The sequence below is a fragment of the Polychytrium aggregatum genome, assembly GCF_025602895.1.
Source record: "Polychytrium aggregatum strain JEL109 chromosome Unknown BJ171scaffold_20, whole genome shotgun sequence".
Taxonomy (NCBI): domain Eukaryota; kingdom Fungi; phylum Chytridiomycota; class Chytridiomycetes; order Polychytriales; genus Polychytrium; species Polychytrium aggregatum.
In genome coordinates this window covers 133,067-155,159 of record NW_026516222.1, presented here as the reverse complement: position 1 = coordinate 155,159, position 22,093 = coordinate 133,067, and the positions used below count along the sequence as shown (strand labels likewise).

General features: G+C 57.2%; 6 protein-coding genes across 6 annotated transcripts; 3 read left to right on the top strand and 3 right to left on the bottom strand.

Moving 5' to 3' along the window:
- The first annotated feature begins 138 nt into the window (after window positions 1-138).
- Window positions 139-1,969, top strand: BJ171DRAFT_119904 (uncharacterized protein). Its single transcript, XM_053105544.1, has 5 exons — window positions 139-249; window positions 370-783; window positions 889-977; window positions 1,119-1,284; window positions 1,496-1,969. Exons 1-5 carry the CDS (start codon window positions 241-243, stop codon window positions 1,844-1,846), a joined length of 1,029 nt encoding a protein of 342 aa, XP_052966254.1. The 5' UTR covers window positions 139-240; the 3' UTR covers window positions 1,847-1,969.
- BJ171DRAFT_119893 (glutathione synthase) lies at window positions 1,945-5,286 on the bottom strand. The gene is made up of 11 exons (XM_053105543.1): window positions 4,880-5,286; window positions 4,720-4,795; window positions 4,356-4,507; window positions 3,959-4,102; window positions 3,760-3,840; window positions 3,543-3,626; window positions 3,330-3,408; window positions 3,083-3,204; window positions 2,851-3,002; window positions 2,520-2,703; window positions 1,945-2,360 (listed from the first exon to the last, which is right to left on the bottom strand). Exons 1-11 carry the CDS (start codon window positions 5,170-5,172, stop codon window positions 2,237-2,239), a joined length of 1,491 nt encoding a protein of 496 aa, XP_052966253.1. The 5' UTR covers window positions 5,173-5,286; the 3' UTR covers window positions 1,945-2,236.
- A 348-nt stretch (window positions 5,287-5,634) lies between these two features.
- On the top strand, window positions 5,635-7,632 carry BJ171DRAFT_119885 (Ima1 N-terminal domain-containing protein). The gene is made up of 5 exons (XM_053105542.1): window positions 5,635-5,815; window positions 6,129-6,460; window positions 6,684-6,775; window positions 6,852-7,315; window positions 7,426-7,632. The coding sequence occupies exons 1-5, from the start codon at window positions 5,700-5,702 to the stop codon at window positions 7,505-7,507; spliced, it is 1,086 nt and encodes a 361-aa protein (XP_052966252.1). The 5' UTR covers window positions 5,635-5,699; the 3' UTR covers window positions 7,508-7,632.
- Window positions 7,633-10,325: 2,693 nt separating this feature from the next.
- Window positions 10,326-12,046, bottom strand: BJ171DRAFT_506342 (uncharacterized protein). The gene is made up of 6 exons (XM_053111124.1): window positions 11,866-12,046; window positions 11,617-11,743; window positions 11,402-11,490; window positions 11,108-11,255; window positions 10,921-11,003; window positions 10,326-10,777 (listed from the first exon to the last, which is right to left on the bottom strand). Exons 1-6 carry the CDS (start codon window positions 11,926-11,928, stop codon window positions 10,658-10,660), a joined length of 630 nt encoding a protein of 209 aa, XP_052966251.1. The 5' UTR covers window positions 11,929-12,046; the 3' UTR covers window positions 10,326-10,657.
- A 176-nt stretch (window positions 12,047-12,222) lies between these two features.
- Window positions 12,223-14,471, bottom strand: BJ171DRAFT_506336 (uncharacterized protein). The gene is made up of 8 exons (XM_053111123.1): window positions 14,256-14,471; window positions 13,954-14,166; window positions 13,755-13,853; window positions 13,591-13,641; window positions 13,197-13,472; window positions 12,918-12,999; window positions 12,646-12,754; window positions 12,223-12,516 (listed from the first exon to the last, which is right to left on the bottom strand). Exons 1-8 carry the CDS (start codon window positions 14,312-14,314, stop codon window positions 12,470-12,472), a joined length of 936 nt encoding a protein of 311 aa, XP_052966250.1. The 5' UTR covers window positions 14,315-14,471; the 3' UTR covers window positions 12,223-12,469.
- A 5,176-nt stretch (window positions 14,472-19,647) lies between these two features.
- On the top strand, window positions 19,648-22,090 carry BJ171DRAFT_506335 (uncharacterized protein). The gene is made up of 2 exons (XM_053111122.1): window positions 19,648-19,762; window positions 19,992-22,090. Exons 1-2 carry the CDS (start codon window positions 19,676-19,678, stop codon window positions 21,699-21,701), a joined length of 1,797 nt encoding a protein of 598 aa, XP_052966249.1. The 5' UTR covers window positions 19,648-19,675; the 3' UTR covers window positions 21,702-22,090.
- The last annotated feature ends 3 nt before the right edge of the window (window positions 22,091-22,093 follow it).

Below are 22,093 nucleotides of genomic sequence, written 5' to 3'. Positions count from 1 at the left end.
CATGTGTCACGAGCCAAACCCCAAGTATCGACACGTGCTTGCTGTGCACGGATTTCCTATTGGCCAGTGGCTGCGCACATGATGCCACACACACACATGTCGAGCAGGAAGGCGAACAGAACGGCCGCTGCCTTGGTTTGCGATCTGCCAGACTTTGCCGCGAGTGGCATCTCCATATCCTGCTGCTCCTGCTCCTGCTGCTCCTGCTCTTGCTGCCGAGAACTACCGCTTCCGAAAAACATGACCAAGGTAAGGTAGCTCTCTTGGGACGAGCCACCCAGAGCTCCCGTCTACCTGTGCAAGCTTGCCCTGGTCGTGCCGCGGCCGTACTGGATCTAATATTTGCCCTCTGTGCACCCATCAAAGCAGGAATCGTATCTTGTCATTGGAGGAGGAGGCTTCCTCGGCGGGCACATCGTCGACCAGCTTGTCGAGCGTGGTGACCAAGTTGCCGTCTTCGACATGCGTGTCCCCCGCGAGCCCAACCCCAAGGTCGAATACTTTACCGGCGATCTCTGCAGCCCGGCTGACCTGGCCCCTGCCCTCAAGTCTCGCACCGTTGTGATCCACTCAGCCTCCCCACCGCACGGTCTGCCAGACAAAGTCTTTTTCAAGGTCAACGTCGAAGGCACCCAGACCATCCTCGATGCCGCTGTTGCGAGCGGGGTTCGAAAGTTTGTCTACACTAGCAGCGCCAGTGTCATTTACAACGGGCAGCCCATGGTGGCCGCTGACGAGACCTGGCCCTTTCCCGAAACGATGGATGCCTACAACCAGTCCAAGGTAAGACGGCAAGGCTCAGAGTGCCGGTCTTGTGGCCGGCGCTGACTTCGATCCAGGGTTGTTCTTGAATGTGTTGTTCATCAAGGGGATCCATCCTTTCATCAGGCGCAAGGAGAAAGCCTGGTCTTAAGCTATAACGGCAAGAACGGCATGGCAACCTGTGCGCTTCGGCCCTCGGGCATCTTTGGCCCTCGGTGAGTCCAGAGGGACCTCTCTCTGTTTATCGATTGCTCGCCCAGGCAGGCTCCCCCACTTGATGTTGGCCGATTGGATCGCAGCGACCTGGATCCAGCGCTCATCCTCTCACCCAAACCACGCCATTTTCTGTGATGCAGGGACGCTCAAGGCGGACCTGCCATGCTCAAGGTCGCCAACGAAAAGTCGCACATTTACATGATCGGCAACAACCGTACTCTGTTTGACATGACGTTCGTTGTCAACGCTGCGTACGCCCATCTCCAGGCTGCTGACAAGCTGGAGTCGGAAGGTGTTGCTGGAGAGGTTGGTATCCCTGTCGGCGAGCCTTGGCCGAGGAGCGAGCCCCGGCTTTGTCCGCAGGTTTCGTTGCGGCTCGGGACTTCAGTGCTTTCCATTCGGCGTGGTTCTCGTCGCGGCTCGGCGTATCTTGCTGGCCTTGCGATGAAGAATGACGATCATTGCCGCTCAACTAATCGACTCTGCGGTGCTACCTCGCTCCAATCGACGCACACAGGCCTTCATTATCACCAACGACCAGCCCATGTTCTTCTGGGATATCCCCAAGCGCTTCTTCCAGATCTGGGGTGCTCTGCCCTCAGGCACCATCCGTATCCCACTTTCGGTCGCCTTCCCGATTGCCTACCTTGCCGATGCTGCTACCTGGGCGCTTAAGCCCTTCGTTGAGCTGCACCCATCCTTCACCGTCTTCCGAATCAAAGCCTTTGCCATCAACCGCTACTACAGTTGCGAAAAGGCAAAGGAGCGGCTCGGCTATAAGCCCCTTGTTCCCATGGAGGAGGCGCTCGAGATCACGGGCGAGTTCTGGAAACAATTTAATGAAGAGCAGAAGGCCGCGAAGCAGTAGTTTCTTGCGCTCGGGTGCTGCATTGCAGATGTTCTTGATGGAAACAAGCGGAATCCTGATCCGTGTGTGTGGCTACAGACAGCAGCCTTGCACAATAGTCCCCCCTCAGCTGGTTGCTTTTGCAGCCATACGTTCTGACGAGCTCACTGTATGCACGATTACATTTGCAATACCATTATGCCCTTGTCCGGGCCCCACCCAGCCGACCCTATGCATGAATGATGTGAGGGCCACGCATCTGCAGTCTAACGACAGCCTAACGACAGCCTAACCGCAGCTCCTTGATGAAGACGTGCAAACGTCTCGTCAGCGAGCACTGAGCCGCCCAAAGGCCGATCCATCGGGCGACACCGGACCAGCTGGGAAAGCGGACGACTCGAAGGCGAGCGATCACAGCAACAGAGGACTATCAATGACAGCGAATCCAGCAGCCACGCCACCCTCGTTGGAGTCCGATTTCTTCGTTCGCAAGAGATGTCCAGCGGCTTCGTTGAGATGGCAAACGCTGCCTTCGCTGCGCTCCGAGTTTGCACAGAGACCGATCGAGAGTAGCATTGCTGCGGATTAGCATTCGATTACTCGCCATATCGCCAACCATAGTAGCAGCCCTCAGACACTGGGTGGCTGGTGATAGTTAGCCTCGATCACGACCAATTCAACCCGCACCACTCACCTAACCCAGATGCCATAGATGCCCAATTCGCTAATGACTTCGGACGGAATAATCTCGGCATTGCGGACCATCACATTTTGCATGCGAGGTGGTTGGATGAGATCCATCAAAATGAAAGCCTCACGCTCTTTAGGCGTCAGCTTGTTCAGGGCCACGGCGATATCTTGACCGTAAATGTTGTTGCCTAAGGCCCGGCGTGTCGACCATATCATTCGAAAACGAATGGCGGTGATGAGAACGATGGTCTTGAGCCAACAATATGCCGGCACACTGAACTATCGGCACGCAGCAACATAGATACGCTGATATTCAGATCTACAGGCGAACCTACCGCCGCCTTCTCGCTGAGGCTTCATCACGAACCGACCGGGATCCGAGAGAGCCAGCTTAACTGCCTCCAAACCTTCGGCCGAGCTGTCGAGCGGGTAGAGTCCGGTGAAGCTAGCGCGAATCTGAGCTGCCTCGACAGGGTTCTTGAGAAACCTAATGGATGCAAAGATGCTGTCAACAATCGCATTCGTCGTAATTCGGAATGCGTGAGAGGACATTGAGCACGAGCTGACCGTTCGACTACGCCAGGGCGGGCGAGGATTTGCTGAACTTTCTTTGTGCCAACAAGATGGTACGCTGCGTTGGGGCACTTGATTGTCTTGGAACGCTCAATCAAGAGGCGTGCTCTCCACTCCTGGAGTCGGTGTTCGGGTGGATAATCAGCCAGGCGATCCCAGACCACAGAGACCAATGATTGTCGGGTGAAGGCGCTTTGGGCTGCAGTCGATCCGCTGCGATATCATCAGACCAATCACTTACCGCTCCGCCCTTTCCGGAAGGATAGTCAGTAGGGGCATAACCAGATCGGAAGTACGTGACGGCGACCTCATGCTTTCCGCTGCGATTGGTACGGAGCGATGTTGGTCATGGCAACAGCAACAGCAACAGCATCTGGTCATTCACAAACTGCGCCATATTGTATGTGCACGGAGCGATTCTGAGAGAGCAAAGAGGCTTCGGCTATGTACGTACATCACGAGCGTTCGCTCGTCGCCGACCAGGGTACCCTCGCTATCGATCTCGGCCAGGGTCTTGCGGACAAGCTTGATATGGTGGCTGTAGACGAGCGCGTGTTGGAGAGAGGTCGTCAGCACGATGCAGGTGAGCACTCGCGGCGATCAACCAGCAAGCGATTCATTTACGAATTCGTGAATACAGGCTCTCAGTCTCGAGTGGCACTGATACCAACACTTTGAACAAGGTGTATTCGATCCATCGTTGATCGAACGCGTTTCTTTCGCCTGGCTGGACGACCATGACTACGACCGCACTGGAGCGACGGCAAGAGCAAGATTAGCTATGCGCGGCCCGCTTGGACTTGGGCAAGGGGCCGACAAGACGTATCGCACTTGGTTCGCACAACCCGATTTGAAGAACAGCATACGTACTCTTTGTTGTCGTAGAGCTGCCAGGCCTTGGCCAACGCCTTCGGAAGGCCCAGTCTCGACGCATTCTCGGGCATTCCGGCGACGGTAATATCGGGAGTGGGAAGGCTGGGGCTGTTGAAGTAGTTGGTTCTCTCGGCCAGGAATCTAAAGCAGGATGGCGACAAAAGGGTCAACATAGATTCCGAAAACAAAAGCCGAGCCAGTCGGCCACCATGTCGGTAAGGCCGCTTTCCATCATGCCTCCGAGTTGTTTGGAGGGCTTCTCGGCTTCAGGCTCGTCGGTGGTGACTTCAATCCAAAGGACCTCGCACGCCCGGGTGCAGATGGTTTCGCCTAGTACATTTCCTGGCGCCTGCTCTCACCCAACAGAACTTAATGGCTGCGTGTGTTGCTCTACCTGTGAAGCTCCGAGACAACGCTCGACAGCGACGAAAACGACGACGCGATGGTGTTGAGCTCGACTTGCTGTGGGACAGGAACAAAGTCGCTGGGGGCACCGCTCGGGACATGGAGCAAATAGTCGGACCGATGCAATCCCAGAGTGACGGGCTATGAGGGAGGCGCATCGACGCAAACAACAAGCATGGGAGAGCGGCGTGAGGCTGAGTTCGAGAGATAATGCAGTTCGCTCGAGACGCACATAGTTTATGCCATTCGATGGGGCCAAGGAGCGTTACAGTCGGGAGCCCGGCTGAATCTGCTGAGCACCCCCCCCCCAACACACGACGATTTGACGCTCGGATGGTGATCTCGTCGCTCACCTGGGTGGAGCCTTCGGCCGAGACAGCCTTGTAGATTTCATAGACCTGCTCAACGAAATCATCGACCTTGGAGAGACTGAGCGGCAGTGTGGGAAGGAAGGTCAGACAGGCAGCCCGACCGGAGTGCGAGCGACACAGGCGAGCATGAGACTGGACGTACTCCTCCATGATCTCGCGGATGAACTTGTCGTCCTGGGCGATGGCATGCACAAGGGAATTGAAGAGCGGCTGCAGCTTCACGACTTGCTCGTAGGCAGCCCTGGGAAAGGGCGACGGAAACAGAGCAAATGGAGCATGCGTCACATTGACCGAAGCCAAGGCAGGACGCAGCACCAGGCCGTTGACCAGCGACCAGTCGACGGCGTGGTCACGTAGCTCCTGCAGCTGTGTCTCGGTGAGAGGAGGAGGCCGGTCGGGCAGATACGAGGACGATGAGGACGACGACAGAGCCATGGCGACGGTGTTTTGATGGCGGGCTGGGCAGGCGGATCGCAGAGCGGATCGCAGCGCGGATCAGGTCGAGAAGAAATGGAGCCAGGCTGGGCGCGGCAGCCACGATCGTGGGCTCGGCCCAACGACACCAGGGGCGCGAATTCGCAATCCGGCATTTGAAATGGCGAAAGATTTGTCAGGGCACGGCGTGGCCAAGCGGCGACTGGAATCCCCGACGGCCCCGGTGCGAATGTCCTGATATGAGTATCTTGGTGCGAATGTCCTGATATGAGTATCTTGGTGCGAATGTCCTGGTGCGAATATCTCGGATTGTGTTGCTGGCTCTGGCTCAGTCGGCACTGCCACACGACCTGGCCACATTGAGGGCAGCCACATTGCCACGGCGCGGCCGGCCACCACCCGGCCACCACCCGGCCAACCATCATCTTGCCATTCTGGGCGAGCGCTTTTTTTGTGACTTGCCCGCCAAACCGTGCCGCCGAGATGGATCGGTTTTGATCTGGCCCCGGTGGCATTCCGCACAGGCCATGCTCCCTCCCATGCTACTCTCGCTGCCTATGGCTCTGGGCGAGAGCGTCTCCTCTGTCATCGTGCTCCTTTCCTTTGTTGCGGTCTCGGTGCTTCTGTTCTACGTCACATACCGGTGCGTCTCCAGCTTGAAATGTGTAGATCATGTCCAATCTCATGCGACTGTATACGGTGCGGCCGAGCCCATGGCATTGCATGTGATGTGTCAAAGCACATATCGCCGCATGCCATGTGTCCGTCACCTTGCAGATGCGCAATCCGCCCATCTCTCCATTCCCGAGGCGTGTTAATGCGATTGTCTGTTCGCTGACACTGCCATCTGCTACTCTCTGGCTCCCCTTCGACCCCGCTTGGCTGCTCAATGCGCTCGGGCGATTGACGACTTCCTTGGGCGCCGTCCAACTGACCAACTCCCCCCCCCACAACAGCAACGCTGCACTGATTCGCAAGCGCCAACCCATCGCCGTTCAATGCTTTTATTGTCAAAGCATCAGCCAGCTTCCGCCACCGCCTCTGGCCATCGGAACCAAAGCCATCCCCGGCACCGAGCCAGCTCGGTCTCGAGGAAGCGGCCTCAAACAGATCGACTATTGGCCAACAGACAGCCCCAATGTCATCAAGCGGTGGTACTGCCCATGCATGAATTGGAACGAGCTCGATCCCAATGGCGATATTCTCGAGCCGGACGTTCACAACTGGGAAGGAACACACACACCCACACCCCGATATGCCCTATCTGCCACCGAGGCATCGTCGCAGAGTGAGTCGATCTGTCGCCAGCAGAATATCAAGGTTGTGCGATTGAGTTTTTGCGAGCAGCTATCACCTGCGGACAGAAATCGCCCATCGTTTTGCTGTCAATGTTCATCCGTATTATGGAGCTTGATCAAGGCATACTTGATCGAACCCAACCAACCCGTAACTGAGCCCGATGCCTCTCCAACTCCCCCCTCCTCCAACTTTGAACACACAACAACATACAGAGTCTAGCCGAGACTCGCCCTTCTGCGAAAAATGCATCAACAATCAGAGTCTTATCTACCAGCTCTTGAGTCAATGCATTCCCGATGAAGAGGTGCGGCATCCCTTGGCTCAGCTCACAACTCCAGACCTCAGTGCACTGCTAACCACACTGCTGGATGCGTACGCAGGACCCAAACTACGAGATTGCCTGTGCTAGCTTTGAAACAAAGCGGGAAGAGATCGAGGCACGCTATCCGCCAGTCTGTAAGCTCTGTCGTGGACGGGTCGACTCGTTCCTTCAACAGCAACAGAGCTATCTGAAGCCTCTCGTCAACAAGTACAAACGCACTAAACTTCGCACGGAGCGACACAACATCACACAGCAGGGTCAAGACTCGGACTTGCGTGAATTGGACGACGGCGATGGCGACGACAGTGGCTTCCATGCAAATCTTGGCCGTCCAGGCACATGGCTTGACAAGCTGCAGCGGCGACTCGGCATCAAGTCACACATGCTGAATGGCCTATACAGTCTCTCGGCCTTGATTTTGGAAACGGCTTTTGCTCTCGTCTCAATCGGATATGGAGCAGCAAGTCTGACACTACTGACCATGGCCTTTTTCCGAGGTACGGAGCGGACACGCAATCTATGGTGGGCGACGTTCGTTTTAGGGTTTGGGGCCTGCTTGTCTCGGCTGCAGTCGCGACGATAGCGGCCACAATGATCTGAATCAACTGGCCGTTTCCAATCGATTCCTCTAGGATTCAGCGACTGGGTGTTGTTTGCAGATCGAGGCAATTGCACAGCAACCACGTTTTCGCTGCTCTCTCGCCTCTGGAGTAGTCCTTTGCCCAGTCACGAGCTACCAGCTGTCAGTCTGCACAGCTGGGGACTGCCGTCCAAACTGTTTGCATGTCTGAGAAACCCGTGGATCACCGAGGCAGACGACAATGCGGGCTATGTCGGTCGCAAGATCAACATTAACCTCGGCTGCACATGCCTACTGCTCGAGCACTACGATATTCTGGTTCTGTACTGCATCCCCGCATCGATCTATCTCTCAACCATCTTCCTTCGCGTCGTGGCGTGCTCGATGCCGATGCTCCGAGCAATCCCAAAGCAGTATAAGCGGACGGTCATGGTAAGTTGTGACTTGGGCATGGAGTAGAGCCGCGCAAACTGCTCAGTTAGAACGCATGACCACACTCACAGCCAGTGTGGTCTCTTTACGTCAAGCATAACATGTCAAGGGCAAGTGACACTGACGCAATTGTCGCCCGCAGGTCTGGCCCGCCGCAACTCTGACCGTTGGCTTTGCGAGCAAAGCGCTGTGGAGTTTTGCTCCTGATAGCGTGTTTCCCTGGCTGAACGGAGCATATTTTGCCGGGTGCATCTATGTAAGTTGATTGGGTTTGTGGCTTCACACCTTTGGGATTGGCGCCCCTTGGACCCACGTACGCCGATACGTTTGCGTAGGTCCTGGCGCCTTGACTCGATCGGTGCCTGCAGCTCTACAGACCGAAGTAGTTGGCTGATCAACTGCATTAATGCCTGTTCCAGCTGGCTTATCGGATTGCGCTCCTTCTCCGAGCGTACGCGATGCCTTCGATCGGTCGGTCATACCTTGGCCATACCGAGCCTGGTCACTCTGCTGCTATACCTCGCGCGGCGGTCCGGCCATCCGCAGTGTCCTCACCGACGAAACCCAAGAACCCAACCCCTATCAAGTCTCTCCAGCATTTGCCTGTGTCCGACGATGAGATTATGGATGACAATGACCTCCTCGGGTCCTTGAGCTTGGGGCAGTCGTCGAAGCCGGCCAGGGCTACCAGCAATGTCCATCCGATGTTTGCGCCTTCGGCACAGCCCAAGGCCGCCCCGTGGTGGGAACTCACCTCCAACACACTGAAACCGGGATACTTTGGGCACCACAACCGATTTTCAGGCAAAATGGACAGCCGGCTTGACTTGGTGAACCAAAACACTCGGCCCAGTTCTTTCGGACAGCTCCCGGTCCGGTCTCAACCTTCAGCCAGCACTCCTCCGACCAGCGTTTCCGGCCTGCGGCCTCCGGTTCCGTTGCGCGCCCAAGGAGCACTGCCTGGAAACAACGTCCCTGTCTCTGCTCAGGCACTCCCCTTCGCAACTTCCTTCCAGTCTCTAGACCTTTCCTCGTCATCACGATCGTCGGCCCCCAGCGTCGGTTCTTTCCGCCAACGCCACGTTGCGCCGTCGACTGGAATGGACATTGATGCGCCCGCGAACCGACGCAAGATCGAGCTCGCACCCCAGCGGTTCTTCCCGCCTCCCAAGGAGACAGGAATCGAGGGCATTTTTGGAGACTCGCTGAACGTTCGAAAGGAAGAAAGCGATCAACTTCGACATGCTCTGTCTCTGTTTGTCGAAAGCTGGCGCTGGGTGCTGGACGGCGTACTCGCGATCACGACCATTCTGGATTTTGCATTCTATTCCCAGGTGAGAGTGCGCCCCACACGCAGCCGTCCTGCTCCCTCGGTCGTATCTCCTTGATTTGATCGGCGAGCCCTTGCTGGGAGCGGCAGCCTCATTTCCGTACCAACCAAACCATGTCGCGTCGTCGTTGGTGCTTGATGCTTATTGCTGACCCGTTTCGGCTGTGTCGCGGATAGATTTCAAGCATATCGCTGAATCTGGTCCTGGTGCTGGAAGCGGCCGCGGCCTCTTGGACGGCAGTGCAAACCAGCCACCAACACAACAGTGTCCCCTTGGCTCCAAGGACAGATGCAGGTGTATACGGAGCCTTTGGGATGGCAGCTGCCGCCCCGCAAGCGCTACCGCCCACTCGTCCCAATGTCGACGCGGTAAGTGATTGTCTCGACTGGAAACCGGCTGGACTTGTGCGGCTCTGGTCGCAAGAATTAGGAAGTTGTGGCTCTGTCGACTTCTCTCCCTAGCGTGACCGAGGTATTCGCGAGCAAGCAAGTCGACACGCCTCTCACGCTGTCCTGCAATCTGCTCTCTATCACCCTTTCCCTTGTCGACATGAAGCTCCACATCTATACCGTCACCGTCATCCATCTGTTACTGTCCATGATCGAGTATATCCTTACCAACTATGTCCAGATCGAGCAGCTTGTCAGTGGCTCGTTTGCATGGAACAAGCTTCTGATCGACATCTTGTGGGCTTGCCGCCTGCTCAAGTTTGTGGTTGATCTGAGCGCTGCCGGGCTGAGCGCCAAGGTCAAGATTGACGAACGGACAAGCAGAAACTAGACACCTGTGTGAGTGGACGCCTTCCCCCGGCTGATACATCCTAGCGCCTACCAACATTTCTCCATTGTCCTTCTCTGCCGGGATACTTTGCGATGATCCTCCCTGATTATAGCCAATCCAATAAAAAGCAGGTTTTGGTCATTGGTGTATGTTCTCACTCAAAGCATTGCGTGCTGGCCATGACCATTCAGTGATGTGTTTCTGGATCTGCATCAAGGACGCTTTCTCCATCAGATGGCTCCCCGCAAGCGAAGGCCGAGTATCTTGATATCGATACACCATGGAGTTGTCCAGAGAGTCGAGTGAATGCACTGCACTCCCACATCGAATGCATGCACCGCACTCCAATATCGACACATCAATGCCAGTCGATCATCGCCACAGGAGATCGACCGAGTGTATTCAAGACCATGCTTCCCAAACCAACCAAAACAAAGAGATTGCCAACCAGGACGGGAAACAATCGCATGGCTTGCCCGCTGGGCCTACAGTCAGTCAGCGGGTTTCAGACATCTGAAGCCAGGAAGTGACTGTCCCGTTTTTTTTTCTGGATAGACTGTTTTTCATAGACCGTGAATGGGACTCCTTTCACATCTTGTTCATGGCGTATACGCAGACCGAGTCGAGGAGACCGAGTCACCAAAGCCATGGCCGCAGCCCACATACAGATACGAGCTGCTCTCCCGCAACAATAGAATTGACCAAATGGCTCCAATCGAATCCCCCCCCCATTTCCTTCCACTAGTGCGCCTGATACTCGCTACCCTCCTTTTCCGAATCAACAGGAGCATTAACGATCCGGCAGATGTAGCCCAGCCTGTTTCGAGCCGTTTTGTGGAGCGACAGACCCTGGTTTCCCTCCTGCAATCAAGGGTTCACATGTCACCATTGGCGCTCACAGCCCAAACTTGATCTTTACAACCCAGTCCTCCTCTCCGACGACGCCGAGCATTGTAGATCACACCCGCGACAAGGCGGGGTAATGAGAGTGCATGCTTGCCTACCTGCAACTCCACGAGGAACTGATCCGTGCTATACAGACTCTTGAACATGGTGCATGCGACTCGAATGCCGCTCGTCAGTTTTTCTGAAAAGCAAAATAAGGAATTAGGAGCCTGCCGCCGGCCCAAGGACTTGCAAGCTCCGGCAAGGTGGAGCACATCAGCAAGGGGGGGGGCCTGTGCCAGATACCTTTGGGCAGCTCGGGCTCGTCCCGGAACTCAAAGGCAATATCCAAGCAGCGGTTCCAGTAGAGGGACTGGAAGTTCTGGCGGGTGTTGAAGTGGAACGTCACGGTTCGGCACTGCTCGGCCTGCAGAGTGAGCGCCGGGACATTGATCTGCATAGCGTTGTTGGGAGAGGCTCAGTATTGCTGAAAGAGGAGAGGCGATATACACGACCATGATAGCACAGATATGTGCAGCCCATGTCCTGGCAACGGAGTGGCCGAATCTTTGCATTATATGCTTTGCTGGACCAACGCACCTCAAACGTGACGTTGTTGGAGAGCCAAACCTCCACGGTGCTGGCAATCATCCTTCCGTTGATCTTGACGACCATGTCGTTGCACCGCTCTGTCGGCAACAAAGCCAGCTATTGGTCAGCACCCAGGGTTTCGCTCGACCGGTGCGATAACAGGCTGGCTGTAGTGGGCAAAGGTGAATGGAGTGGCAGCTCGGGGCCGTCTGTTGGTGCATTACCGATGCATATTTTGCTTGTGGTGGCATCCACGACAAATTCACAGCCGCTGGACTCGCTGACATGCAGCTTCTGGTTGGGTTTGACGTGCTCACTGGTGATGACCCGCGTTTCGCCCGAGATTCCCGTCTGCCAACGGGGAGAGGACGGCACCGAACAAATCAGGCTTGGAGTAATATGCGGGGGAGCAGGACGACCGATCATGTCCCGCCCAGGGGCGGGATGAAACCGGCTGCTGGGACAAGCCTTACGAGGAAGTAGCGGTTGTTGACGTTGAACTTGATGTCGAGCTTGGGCAGAGCGACTTCGGACATTGCGAGCTGGAGATGTGCTAGGGTAAAGGCTGAATGGAGACAGACCGGGGACGATCGAGACGAAGCAATCGAGACGAAGCAATCGAGACGAAGCAATCGAGACGAAGCAATCGAGGCGGGGCAATCAAGGGGTGGGTATCAGCGGCGCTGCTGGGTTGCTCTCTCCATGACGAGAGCAACGCGAATGGCGAGAGCGCTGGCCGAACGAGAACAATTGTCGAGCAAGCCCGCCGCCCACACAGCCGGTCCAGCACTGCAGTCCTCGACACCGATCATGGTGCGCGCTGCATTGGCTCTGGATCAAGATACATCTATTGCTGCCGCTGGGCAGCTCCGGGCATGGTGCTGCAGGCCATCTGGGAGGGCAGGCGCCTGCTTCTCGCCGCATGTCGCCTTCCTCTCGGCCGGTCTCGCTGGGGTGGATTGTGCGGGAGGCACAGCCGGGAATCATCCAGGTTGCGGCTTTGCCTGAGTCCTCGACAGCAGGACGGCACCGCCACCGCCGATGCGGATCTGTTTTGCTTGGGCGAGCATTGGACATTCAGCCGTCTCGGGCCTTTCGTCTGGAGATGATCGGCGGCCGCGATCCTCCATGACGGCACCAGGAACGACGTTGACCAAAGCCAGGACCAGAGCAATGGAAGCGAGGACGGTCAGGGCGGCTGCCGCTGGGCCGGTCCCAGGCCACCGAGCAGGCATTTGGTGCAGATGGCTCACCTGAATGCGCCATTCTTGTGCCGGTGATGGGGCTGATGGCCCGGTCCTCGCTGGCGGTATGCGTGCCGCTGGTGATTCGAGATTTTGACTTGGAGGCAATGGCGGCCGTCTGGGTTGCGGACGTGGCCGTGAGGGACAGCAAACGTAATCCCACGAGTATTAGTTCGCTGGACGAGCTGCGCCGAACTAGTTCTCCCTGCGCTGAGGGATTCTCTGCCCGGCTGACCAGGTCGGTTTGCATCGTCGGTGCACACAGGCGACCCGCAACCCACCTTGGAATCCTCTCGCTCAAAGGCAGTGTGTGGCCTGGACGTTGATGTCAGCCGGTTCCGGAAGTTGGCGGAAGGCTGTCGTCTGGAGTTTGGGAGGCGGAGGCGGCAAGCAAGTCCATGCAATCATCAGCATAAGCCAGACATGGACTCGTTGCCTTGCCTGGGCTGTGCGTCCTGGTTCATCCGTCCGGAGTATTGATGCGATACCTCGACATCCCCACACCTGCCGCACTGGCAATGAGCAAGCGCACTCTCGACTCGCTGCGAGCACATCCCTACCTCGCCGAAAATGGCCTGGGCGAGCCTGCCCGAGTTCGGTTCACTATCTCGATGGTCTCTGGAGCGTCGAAAAGCACATGTCTCGTAGACTTGGCCTGGCCCATCGGCACCCCACCGCCGTACATGAGCGCCGGGCTGCTTCCTCCAAGGGCCTCCGTGATGGCATCGTGAGAAGCCACGCTCGGCGTAGCGATTCCACCTCGGATCGGCGGGAGACGCTTGCCGGAAGGTGCCGCGGCGGTCGAGTACGATGTTGATGGTCGCGACGAAGTGTCCCTGCAATTCCGTTCATCGAGATGTTCCCGGTCAGAGACACGATGAGATTCATCTCGGACCTGCCGCTGCATCAACCCAGGCTACATTGAGATCGAAAGCACGGGGCATTTCTCCCTACCATCCAACCGGAGGCTGGGGCGGGCCGCCGGCAGCCTTGAGTTGCCCGATGCTGTAATGAATGTGGATTCAGACAAGCGGCGTTTGAAGCTGATGGGTCTGTTTCGAGAACAGCGCTGATCTCCCCTCCCTTGCGTCTGCTGAGGAAGAATGCACTGAGCCTACCTGGTTCCGAATATCACATCATTCAGCGGTAACGACGCTGGAGCTTGCGCTGACGCCACTGAGGAGTTGAGCGGAAGCAAGCGCATTCCTGGGTTGTTCCTGGTATATGCGATGAGGCGACCCTGGCATGAATATCATTCTGCGCAGAAACGGCCAGCAACAGCAACAGACAGGTTGTCTGTGGACGCCAGAGCCCTACCTCTTCCACGAGTACGAGTTGCCGGTTTTGTTGATGAGTGCGCTGGGGATTCGCATGTTGGCTTGGGTGTTGTGCAGGAGCTCTGCATTCTTTGCCGAAGTCGGTCGGGCAGACGTAGCCCGGGTCGAAGGCTGTCGTCCTGACGTCGGCCGAGCCGAAGTCGGACGGGAGACCTGGAAATTATCGAGGTGGTACGGACCAAAGGAGTCGTAGCTGCATGCAACAGCGGCAGTCAGCGAGCTTATCGTCGGTCGGGCTAACCCAAGGTCCACAAAGGCGGCCGTGGGTGGGAAAAGACTCACTTGGATCTCGCCCGGGCAGAGTGCTCGCGCTTTTGCAGGGGAACGGGCCGGATGGTCATGGCGCTCAGAAGGGTTTCGCTCGCCAGATCGAGGAGCTCATCGGTCTCCTCGTCCTCAAAGTCTGATTCATCCAGCTTGTTGATGGACTTTGGCCGCTTGAACTCTGTTGGTGGTTTCCCCACACCCCGCGGTTGGACATTGAACAACAGACCGTCGATATGGTCGGTGCAAACAAACGGCTTGCACTGCAGCCTCAGGGCTGTCGCTGAACGACACGCCAATGTCCCGTATCTCGCAATATGGCATGGGTGGGCTCACCTTCCGATACAATCTCCATCAGAGGTTGAAGTGATGGAATGATCTGAATGGAATCACAGTCTCGGTTATCTGGAGCTCGTTCATGGGGAAGGGACGAAAGCATGAAAGCAAGGGGGTCTCGTGCTCTGGGGCCCTTGGAGGACTCAGCCGCAGCACTGTTCCCATGCTGCCTTACCTCGGACCAGATGTCATCAAAGCAGTGCCCGAGAATATCTTGATGTATGCTTGCAGTTGGAGTGACTGGGGGGTATCCGGCTTTGTGCTTTGAGTATGTACTGGACTCGATCGTCTCGATTGTCCCGCTGTGAAAGCACAGCGGTCAGGACACTCTGATCCGCTGAGTGAATATACTCCCATACATGTCCCTCCCCTCCACCCCCCTATCTACTTACGTCTCGTCATGAGCAAACCATTCGTCGATCTCTCCATCCGTTGCAAATGTTTCCTCGTTGTTGGAGTCGGTGTCGATCTTTTCGAAGCACTCGATTGGCGAAAAGGTACATGTCGGCCGCTCAACGGTGTGCCTCACGAGCTCCTCAAGCGACGCCACGATGGCCTCATAGATGTTGAGATTCTCGTTCTGGATACGGAAGGCATGAGCAAGAACAGGAATGGAGGCAGGGACAGGGAATGATTCGTGGGGTTGTTGGTAAATAGACGCCGCCAATACTGCCGCCGCCTTCCGAAGCGGCTGCGCCGATGTGGTTTCACTGTACCTGAAACAGCACTGATACGTCATGCACATCGATGGTGTGCCCCGGTTTCTGGAGATCGTTATCGCTGTGCTGTGGCCAACAGAACAAGAGCATGGAGTAGCCTTCCAGAGACCGGCTCTGCGACTTTGGTCCGACCGAAAACACCGTTGCTGCCGTGGCCATGTCCTTGGACACACCTGCTGCCGGGTCCCTCTGGGGAACTCCGAAACTCTTGGCAACCGTGCCGATGTTGGCGCTGTCCATGCACAGCAACGCAAAGCTCATAGAGTCTTCCTGGAGCAACTCCTGCTGACACTTGCTGAGCTGTGATCGCAGCGAATCCATGCCGCCGCCTCCGTGCGAGACAACCTCGACGGGGTACTTCCGGATGCACCCTGCCAGAGCTTTTTTGGAAGCACATCGATGGGGCGTGGGAGTACATGTTCGCTGTCGGTGCCGACGTCGGCGTCGGTGTCGCCGATTGCCTGGTGTCGGAGTGATGGACCGCTCATCATCATCATCATCATCATCATCGTTGTCGTCGTCGTCGTCGCCTTCATTATTGTCGCCATCGTCAGAATCGGCATAGTCGCCAAAGCTGTCGCCCATATTGGCTCTCTCTGCTCCTTCGGACTGGAAGGCGCTATGGGCAAGGTCGGCTGCGGTGTCATCCGTGTGGCCGAGTCCTTTGCTCAGCGCGATCTCTTTCGACCACGGCATGTCCTCTCGTCCGAGCTCGGTCCAGCTGTTTGGGGTGGTCTTGTATTTGAAGATAGCCCTGTGGTGGAGCAAGTCGAGTTTGTCAGCAAGGTCTGCAGGAGTAGCCTTGGACCGAATCAAGGGTACTGGGATCTCACGAAACAGGTGTGAAACAGGCGTTGGATCCAGGGCAGAGTGGCAATAGAGGCGATGGAGGCAATGGAGGCAACGCGGGCAATGGAGGCAGGGGAAGCGGCCTCTTCACACGCACACATCCACCATCGTCCGCCGTCCTCGCACCAGCCACAAACAGTATTAACTGTTGGCATCAAGGGGACAGGGCTCGTACCAACGACTTTTGATGTTCCGGTCTTTCATCTCTTTGATGGACTTGATAACTTCGACGCATTTCGGGTCGCCAAACCAGTCAAACGAGCTGTTGACGAGGTACTGCTCAAAGAGACTCGGCGTGCTTGACGACAGCGCATCGCTCGGGAGCGTTTCGCCGTGTGTGCGTGGCGGGGTCATGACGCTGCTGGCGAGGCCGATACCAAAGATTCCGATCGGTAGCTCCGCAGCAGAGTCCTCGGGCACATGATACTCGGGCACGTAAAAGTACGGAGAATGCACCCGGACCTGGTCTCTGGTGATGTATTCGAAACCACAGTCGTTGGAAGGAATCATCTGGAGTCCTCTTGCCCTGAAGAGAAGAGAGAAGCGAGAGAGAAATATGGCCCGCCATGGAAAGGGTTGACGAGTCAGGGTATACTGTGTGCCAGACCCCGATTCGGTGAAACTGATGCCGCAGACGAAATATATGCGAAACGAAGCCGTATCCAACTGATAGCTGGTCAGGCAGCGGAGGCGCACACACGACGCGGGGATATCCCCGGAATATATACAGCGGCGGCAGCTGGGAAGTACCGTATGTGCGGAAAGAGCGACGACCATTCCTTGCATTCCTCTGCTATTGGCGAATTTGTTGGGCATTGGATTTCTGGAGAAGTGACAGCAGCAGGATGGTGGGTTTGTATATGGCAGGAGGGGGGAGATTTAGTAGTGACATCGAGTCAGGAGTTTGGTGTATGGCTGCACCCTGGTTTTACTGCCGTACAAGCACTGCAGTCGCCCCGAGAATCGCCCCGAGAATCGCCATGGCATGTGTAGTCGTGCTCATCGCAGCCTCGGCTTTCGTTCATTCGCTTGGCCGAGGTTTGCGAGGCTGTTCCCACGGCTCGTTCGGCGTGTCTCGGGCCCAGCGAGCCCAGCAGACCGGAACAAAGCCTCATCTTACCATTATAGAGGTGTGCCTCCAGCTTTACGAGCATGTCGTGGACTTGCGATGTGGCATGACTATCAAAGTTCTGGAAGGATGATGGGCCGCGTAGGGGAGGAAAGTGTGTTCAGGCAAACGGGAGTGTGTTCAAACAAGCGTGAGTGTGTTCAGGCGAACGACTCGGCATCAATCAATAGCTACGATATCACATCGCCCAGCAGATACCACACCGCATCGCCCAGCGGACACTACGCTCCAGAGACAAATGGCCGCAGCGGACCGCCTCTCTGGGTTCCTACATGGTCGGATCCGTCCCACGTCGAGCTCACGGTGCTGACGATGCTGCTCGGGGCATAGTCGACGATGCTGGGCTGGCGGCCGCTGCAGCTCGCAGTTGAGGACGACACGCTGATGCCTCCGGAGAAGGTCGCGTAGGAAGACGGAGTGCCGGAGAGTTCGGCCATGATCTTTGGGTGGAGCTGCATCCCCTGGAAGTGCTCCTTGGACTCTCCGTGGCTGGAAAAGCTCTTGTGATGGTGGTGATGGTGGTCGGCATGAAAGAAGCTTGAGTTATGGAGATAGGCATTGGTCATCTGGGCGGATGGTTCATGGGTCCACATTCCTGGCGAGGAGGCATAGCGGGTCTTTGTGTTGGCGGGGCCGGAGACGAGGGTTGCGAGGGAGCTCCTCAGGCCGCTATCAGAGGGAAGCGAGGGGTCGAAGGAGGCCGCATTCATAGGTGCGAGGTGGAGCGAAAGCATCCTATGGCCATTGCTCGGCGGCAGCGGGTCAGAGGGGGGGCTCGAGCAACGGCTGGAGATTTTCGCACGCACACTCCGGGGGTGACTTGCTCGATCGGTGCTGGTGATATTTTGCAGCCCATGATTGGCAGGAAGTCAACCAACAGCGAGCCCCAATCGATGTGGAAGTGTGGTGCATGCATTCGATGTGGGAGTGCAGTGCATTCACTCGACTCTCTGGACAACTCCATGGTGTATCGATATCAAGATACTCGGCCTTCGCTTGCGGGGAGCCATCTGATGGAGAAAGCATCCTTGATGCAGATCCAGAAACACATCACTGAATGGTCATGGCCAGCACGCAATGCTTTGAGTGATAACATACACCAACGACCAAAACCTGCTTTTTATTGGATTGGCTGCAGCACGCTGTCCATGGCCATCTGAAGGGTTGCCTCCATCTGCAATGACCAGCGTCTGTGTGATAGCGCAATCAAACACTCTGCAGTGATACAGCATTCCCATTCGAGCAGCGCCGGTCGATTGAGGAGACCGGAGCGACCGAGGTCTTCACTCGGAAGTGATCTGTTGGATTGCATGTGGCATTGTTGGACGCAAGGCATCTCATACTATGCTAACAATCGGGTGCCCGAGAATATGGTGTCGACCAACGCTCTCGATTCCCAAGTCCACTCTGGATCGAAACAGTCGTCGACACTCCCGATCTCCACCGCACAAGTCCTACACCGCAAAGTTGATCGACATGTGAGCTCCGATCCCACCCTTCCATTCCTTCCTTCGCAGCCCCACCGCGGCTTGCGAACTTTGCCTGAGACTCTGCCCCCTCTCCCCGCCTGGGCACTCGGTGCATCGGGCGATCGACCACGGACCCGGTGGGAAGCCTCTGCGCCAGCGGTCCCCACGGCGCCTGGCCGCTGCTGGAGCAGGATCGTCCGGTGCCAGCCCGACGCCCGGCCTTTGCAGCAAGCCAGCGACAATGCAGCCGCCTGCGATGACGAGAACCTTGTTGTCTTTCCCCATGAACCTGCGCCGGCGGTGTTGCCGTCGCCCGTGGGCTCATGTCGGGCATGTCGTCGTCGCCGGGTGGGCTGGAATTGGCCGGTGGGATGGGCGTCTGCGGAACAGGCAATGTTCCACCTCACGTTCGAGTGGTATGTCTCGATCGCCTCGCCTGCATGGTCCAGCGACGGCCTTGTCCCGAGCGCTTGCTCTGGTGGGCGGCCTCACCCCCACCGGCCGTCGGCGGAGCAGGCGGTGGGCGACAGCAGGCCAGGCGCATCGACGCCTTGGGTCTCTGGCGCGGCGGGCCCAGGAACGCAGCCCAAGCCCGGCGCGCCCCTGAGGGCTCGGCGTCTGCGCCATGAAGCCGCGCGCTGCTCGAGCGTGGTATCGACTGTGGTATCGACTGTGGTGTCGACTGTGGTGTGGTGCTGCTCATCGGCGTAATACTCCAACGACACACTGTTTCAACGGCATCCTCCCCGCTTTGTTGACCATCCGCAAGAGCGCCATCCGGCCGCTGGATGCAATCGCCATCGATTCTCCTTCAGGAGCAGGGCCCATTGCCCCCGCACATTGCCCAGCCTTGCCATCCTTGGTCGTATATATAGCTGGCTGGCCTGCCCGCCGACGCAGAATGACACTGCTGAACCGGCGTTCCTCGAGCTTGCCATGAAGATCCGCGCCGCCTCGCTCGTCCTCGTCTCTCTCTACGCCTGTGTCGATGGCCGGGCCATCCTCAAGCGGGACGGTGGACCGGTAAGTCGTTTGTCTGGAGCGAGAACTCATTTCGGGATCTGAGGGAGGGGGCGGTGCCTGGCTCCGCGAATACCATCGGCCGGTGCGATATACTTGCCCGGATCCGGATCCGTGGATGCGATCCCGGCGCTTGCTATCCATCTTGCCTTTGCTATTCATCTTGCCTTTGCTATTCATCTTGCCTTTGCTATCCATCTTGCCTTTGCTTACCTCTTGCTTGCTCCTCCAGAATGACCCACCCAGTGGCTATCCCCAAATGGTTTATTCGACCCCAACCGCCTCGGCTGTCTGGTCGTCCTCGTCGTCCAGCTGGTGGCAGCCCAGCGCCTCGGCCACCCCGGCATACTCGTACCCCGCTTCTGCTTCGTCCGTCGTCCCCGTTGCCACATCGCCCTCGTCTTCGTGGGCTCCTTCGGCCGCTCCCACGACATGGTCCCCTCCGGCTTACAGCACACCGCAGCCCTCCGCAACCCCTCAGTACTCAGCGCAGTCCTGGGGTCCAACTCCCACCCCATCGAATGCCCCCTGGCCATCTCCGTCTGCGACTGAGAGCTATCAGCCTTGGCCATCTCCGTCTGCGACTGAAAGCTACCAGCCTTGGCCGTCTCCTTCTGTAACCGAGAGCTACCAGCCTTGGCCCCAGTCCTCGGCAGCGCCAGTCCCCACTCAGACTCCTACCACAACCTGGGGTTGTGGCCCATATGGATGCCCCGAGTCTTCAGCTGCTCCCGTCGCCACCCAGACCCCCACCACGACCTGGGGCTGCGGTCCGTACGGATGCCCCGAGTCCTCGGTTGCCCCCATTGCCACCCAGACTCCCACGACCACCACAACCTGGGGTGCCACCTCGGCCGTCCAGCCGGCTGCCATCACCACTCTGACGGTCACCGTGCAGGTTCCCACAACGACCACAAAGTACCAAACCATCACCGATACTCGCACCCTGACCCAGACCGAGACCAAGACTCAGACCGAGACCAAGACCTCGCTTATGACCACCACCAAGGTCTGGATTCGCACCGAAACGGCCACCGAGACTCGCCAGGTCACCACCACCGCGACGGCGACCAAGACCCAGGTGCTCACCTCTACCCTGACCTCGGTCAAGACCTGGTTCCGGACCTTTACCTCCACTGCCACCCAAACCGTCGTCAGCACCTCGACCCTTCCCGTCACCCAGTTCCGAACCCGCACCGAGACTCAAACCAGCACCGTCACCAAAGTCGATGTGCGCACCTGCACCGAGACTGAGACCGAGACCAAGACTCAGACCCAGCTCCGAACCATCACCCGCACCATGGTCTCGACCGTCCAGGCTGTCCCGGCCACCATCACAAACACCTGGACAGAAACCGCCACGGTGACCGTCTGCCCTTCGTCTCGTGCCAATGTCGATGCTACCGGTGTGCCTCGCGCCCGTTGCCCTGCAGCTGCACCCACCTCGACCTGGGGACAAGCTCCTACCGTCACTCCCTCGCCAACCTCGACCTGGGGATACGGTCCCGCAGCCACTCCAACCCCAAGCACCACTTGGGCCAATAGCCAAGCCCCCACCGCGACCCCTACTGCGACCTACTACCCCACCGTGTACACCAACTACCTGGCGGGTAGCGTCACCTCGACGTCCACTTCGACCGCGACCGGATATTATGGCAACTACCAGGCTTACCAGAACGACTTTGCCAGCGGCCACGAGAGCTACGACAACGTCAACAGCGACACTGGCAGCTACGACAACTTTGATGCCAACGGTTACGATACCTACGACAACAACGGCGACAACTTCAACAACAACAACAACAACAACAACAACAATGGCGACACCTTCAACAGCTACAGCAACAACGGCGACAACTTTGACAACAACAACTTTGGCGACGACAACAGTGGCTACACTCCCGACAACTCTGGTTACTATCTGGACAACTCGAGCCAGTAAACCGAGTCAGGTACTCCAGTACAGGCTCGCAGTTTATTAAAGAGTTTTACACTCTCCCTCTTTCTCTCGCTTTCTCTCGCGCATGTCATGCAACTTCCATATGCGCATGTCTTTGTCAACCTCTGTGGTCCTGGTTCCCGAGCCCACCTCTGCGCTTTACAGTCTTGCACCATTCTCGCACCTCCGCCTCCATCTTCTTGCTCCAGTTCTCTCCTTACTCGGACTTCTTCCTCCTCCGCTGTGATTTTGCCCATTTTTTAGTAATATTTGTCTATAAACGTTTACAAACGAACGAGAGAGGGGCGGGGGGACGAACATCTTGTTCTTGAGGCCAGAATGGGGCCACATCCCTGTCTGGACCCTGAATACATATTCTCATCCACCATCCACCC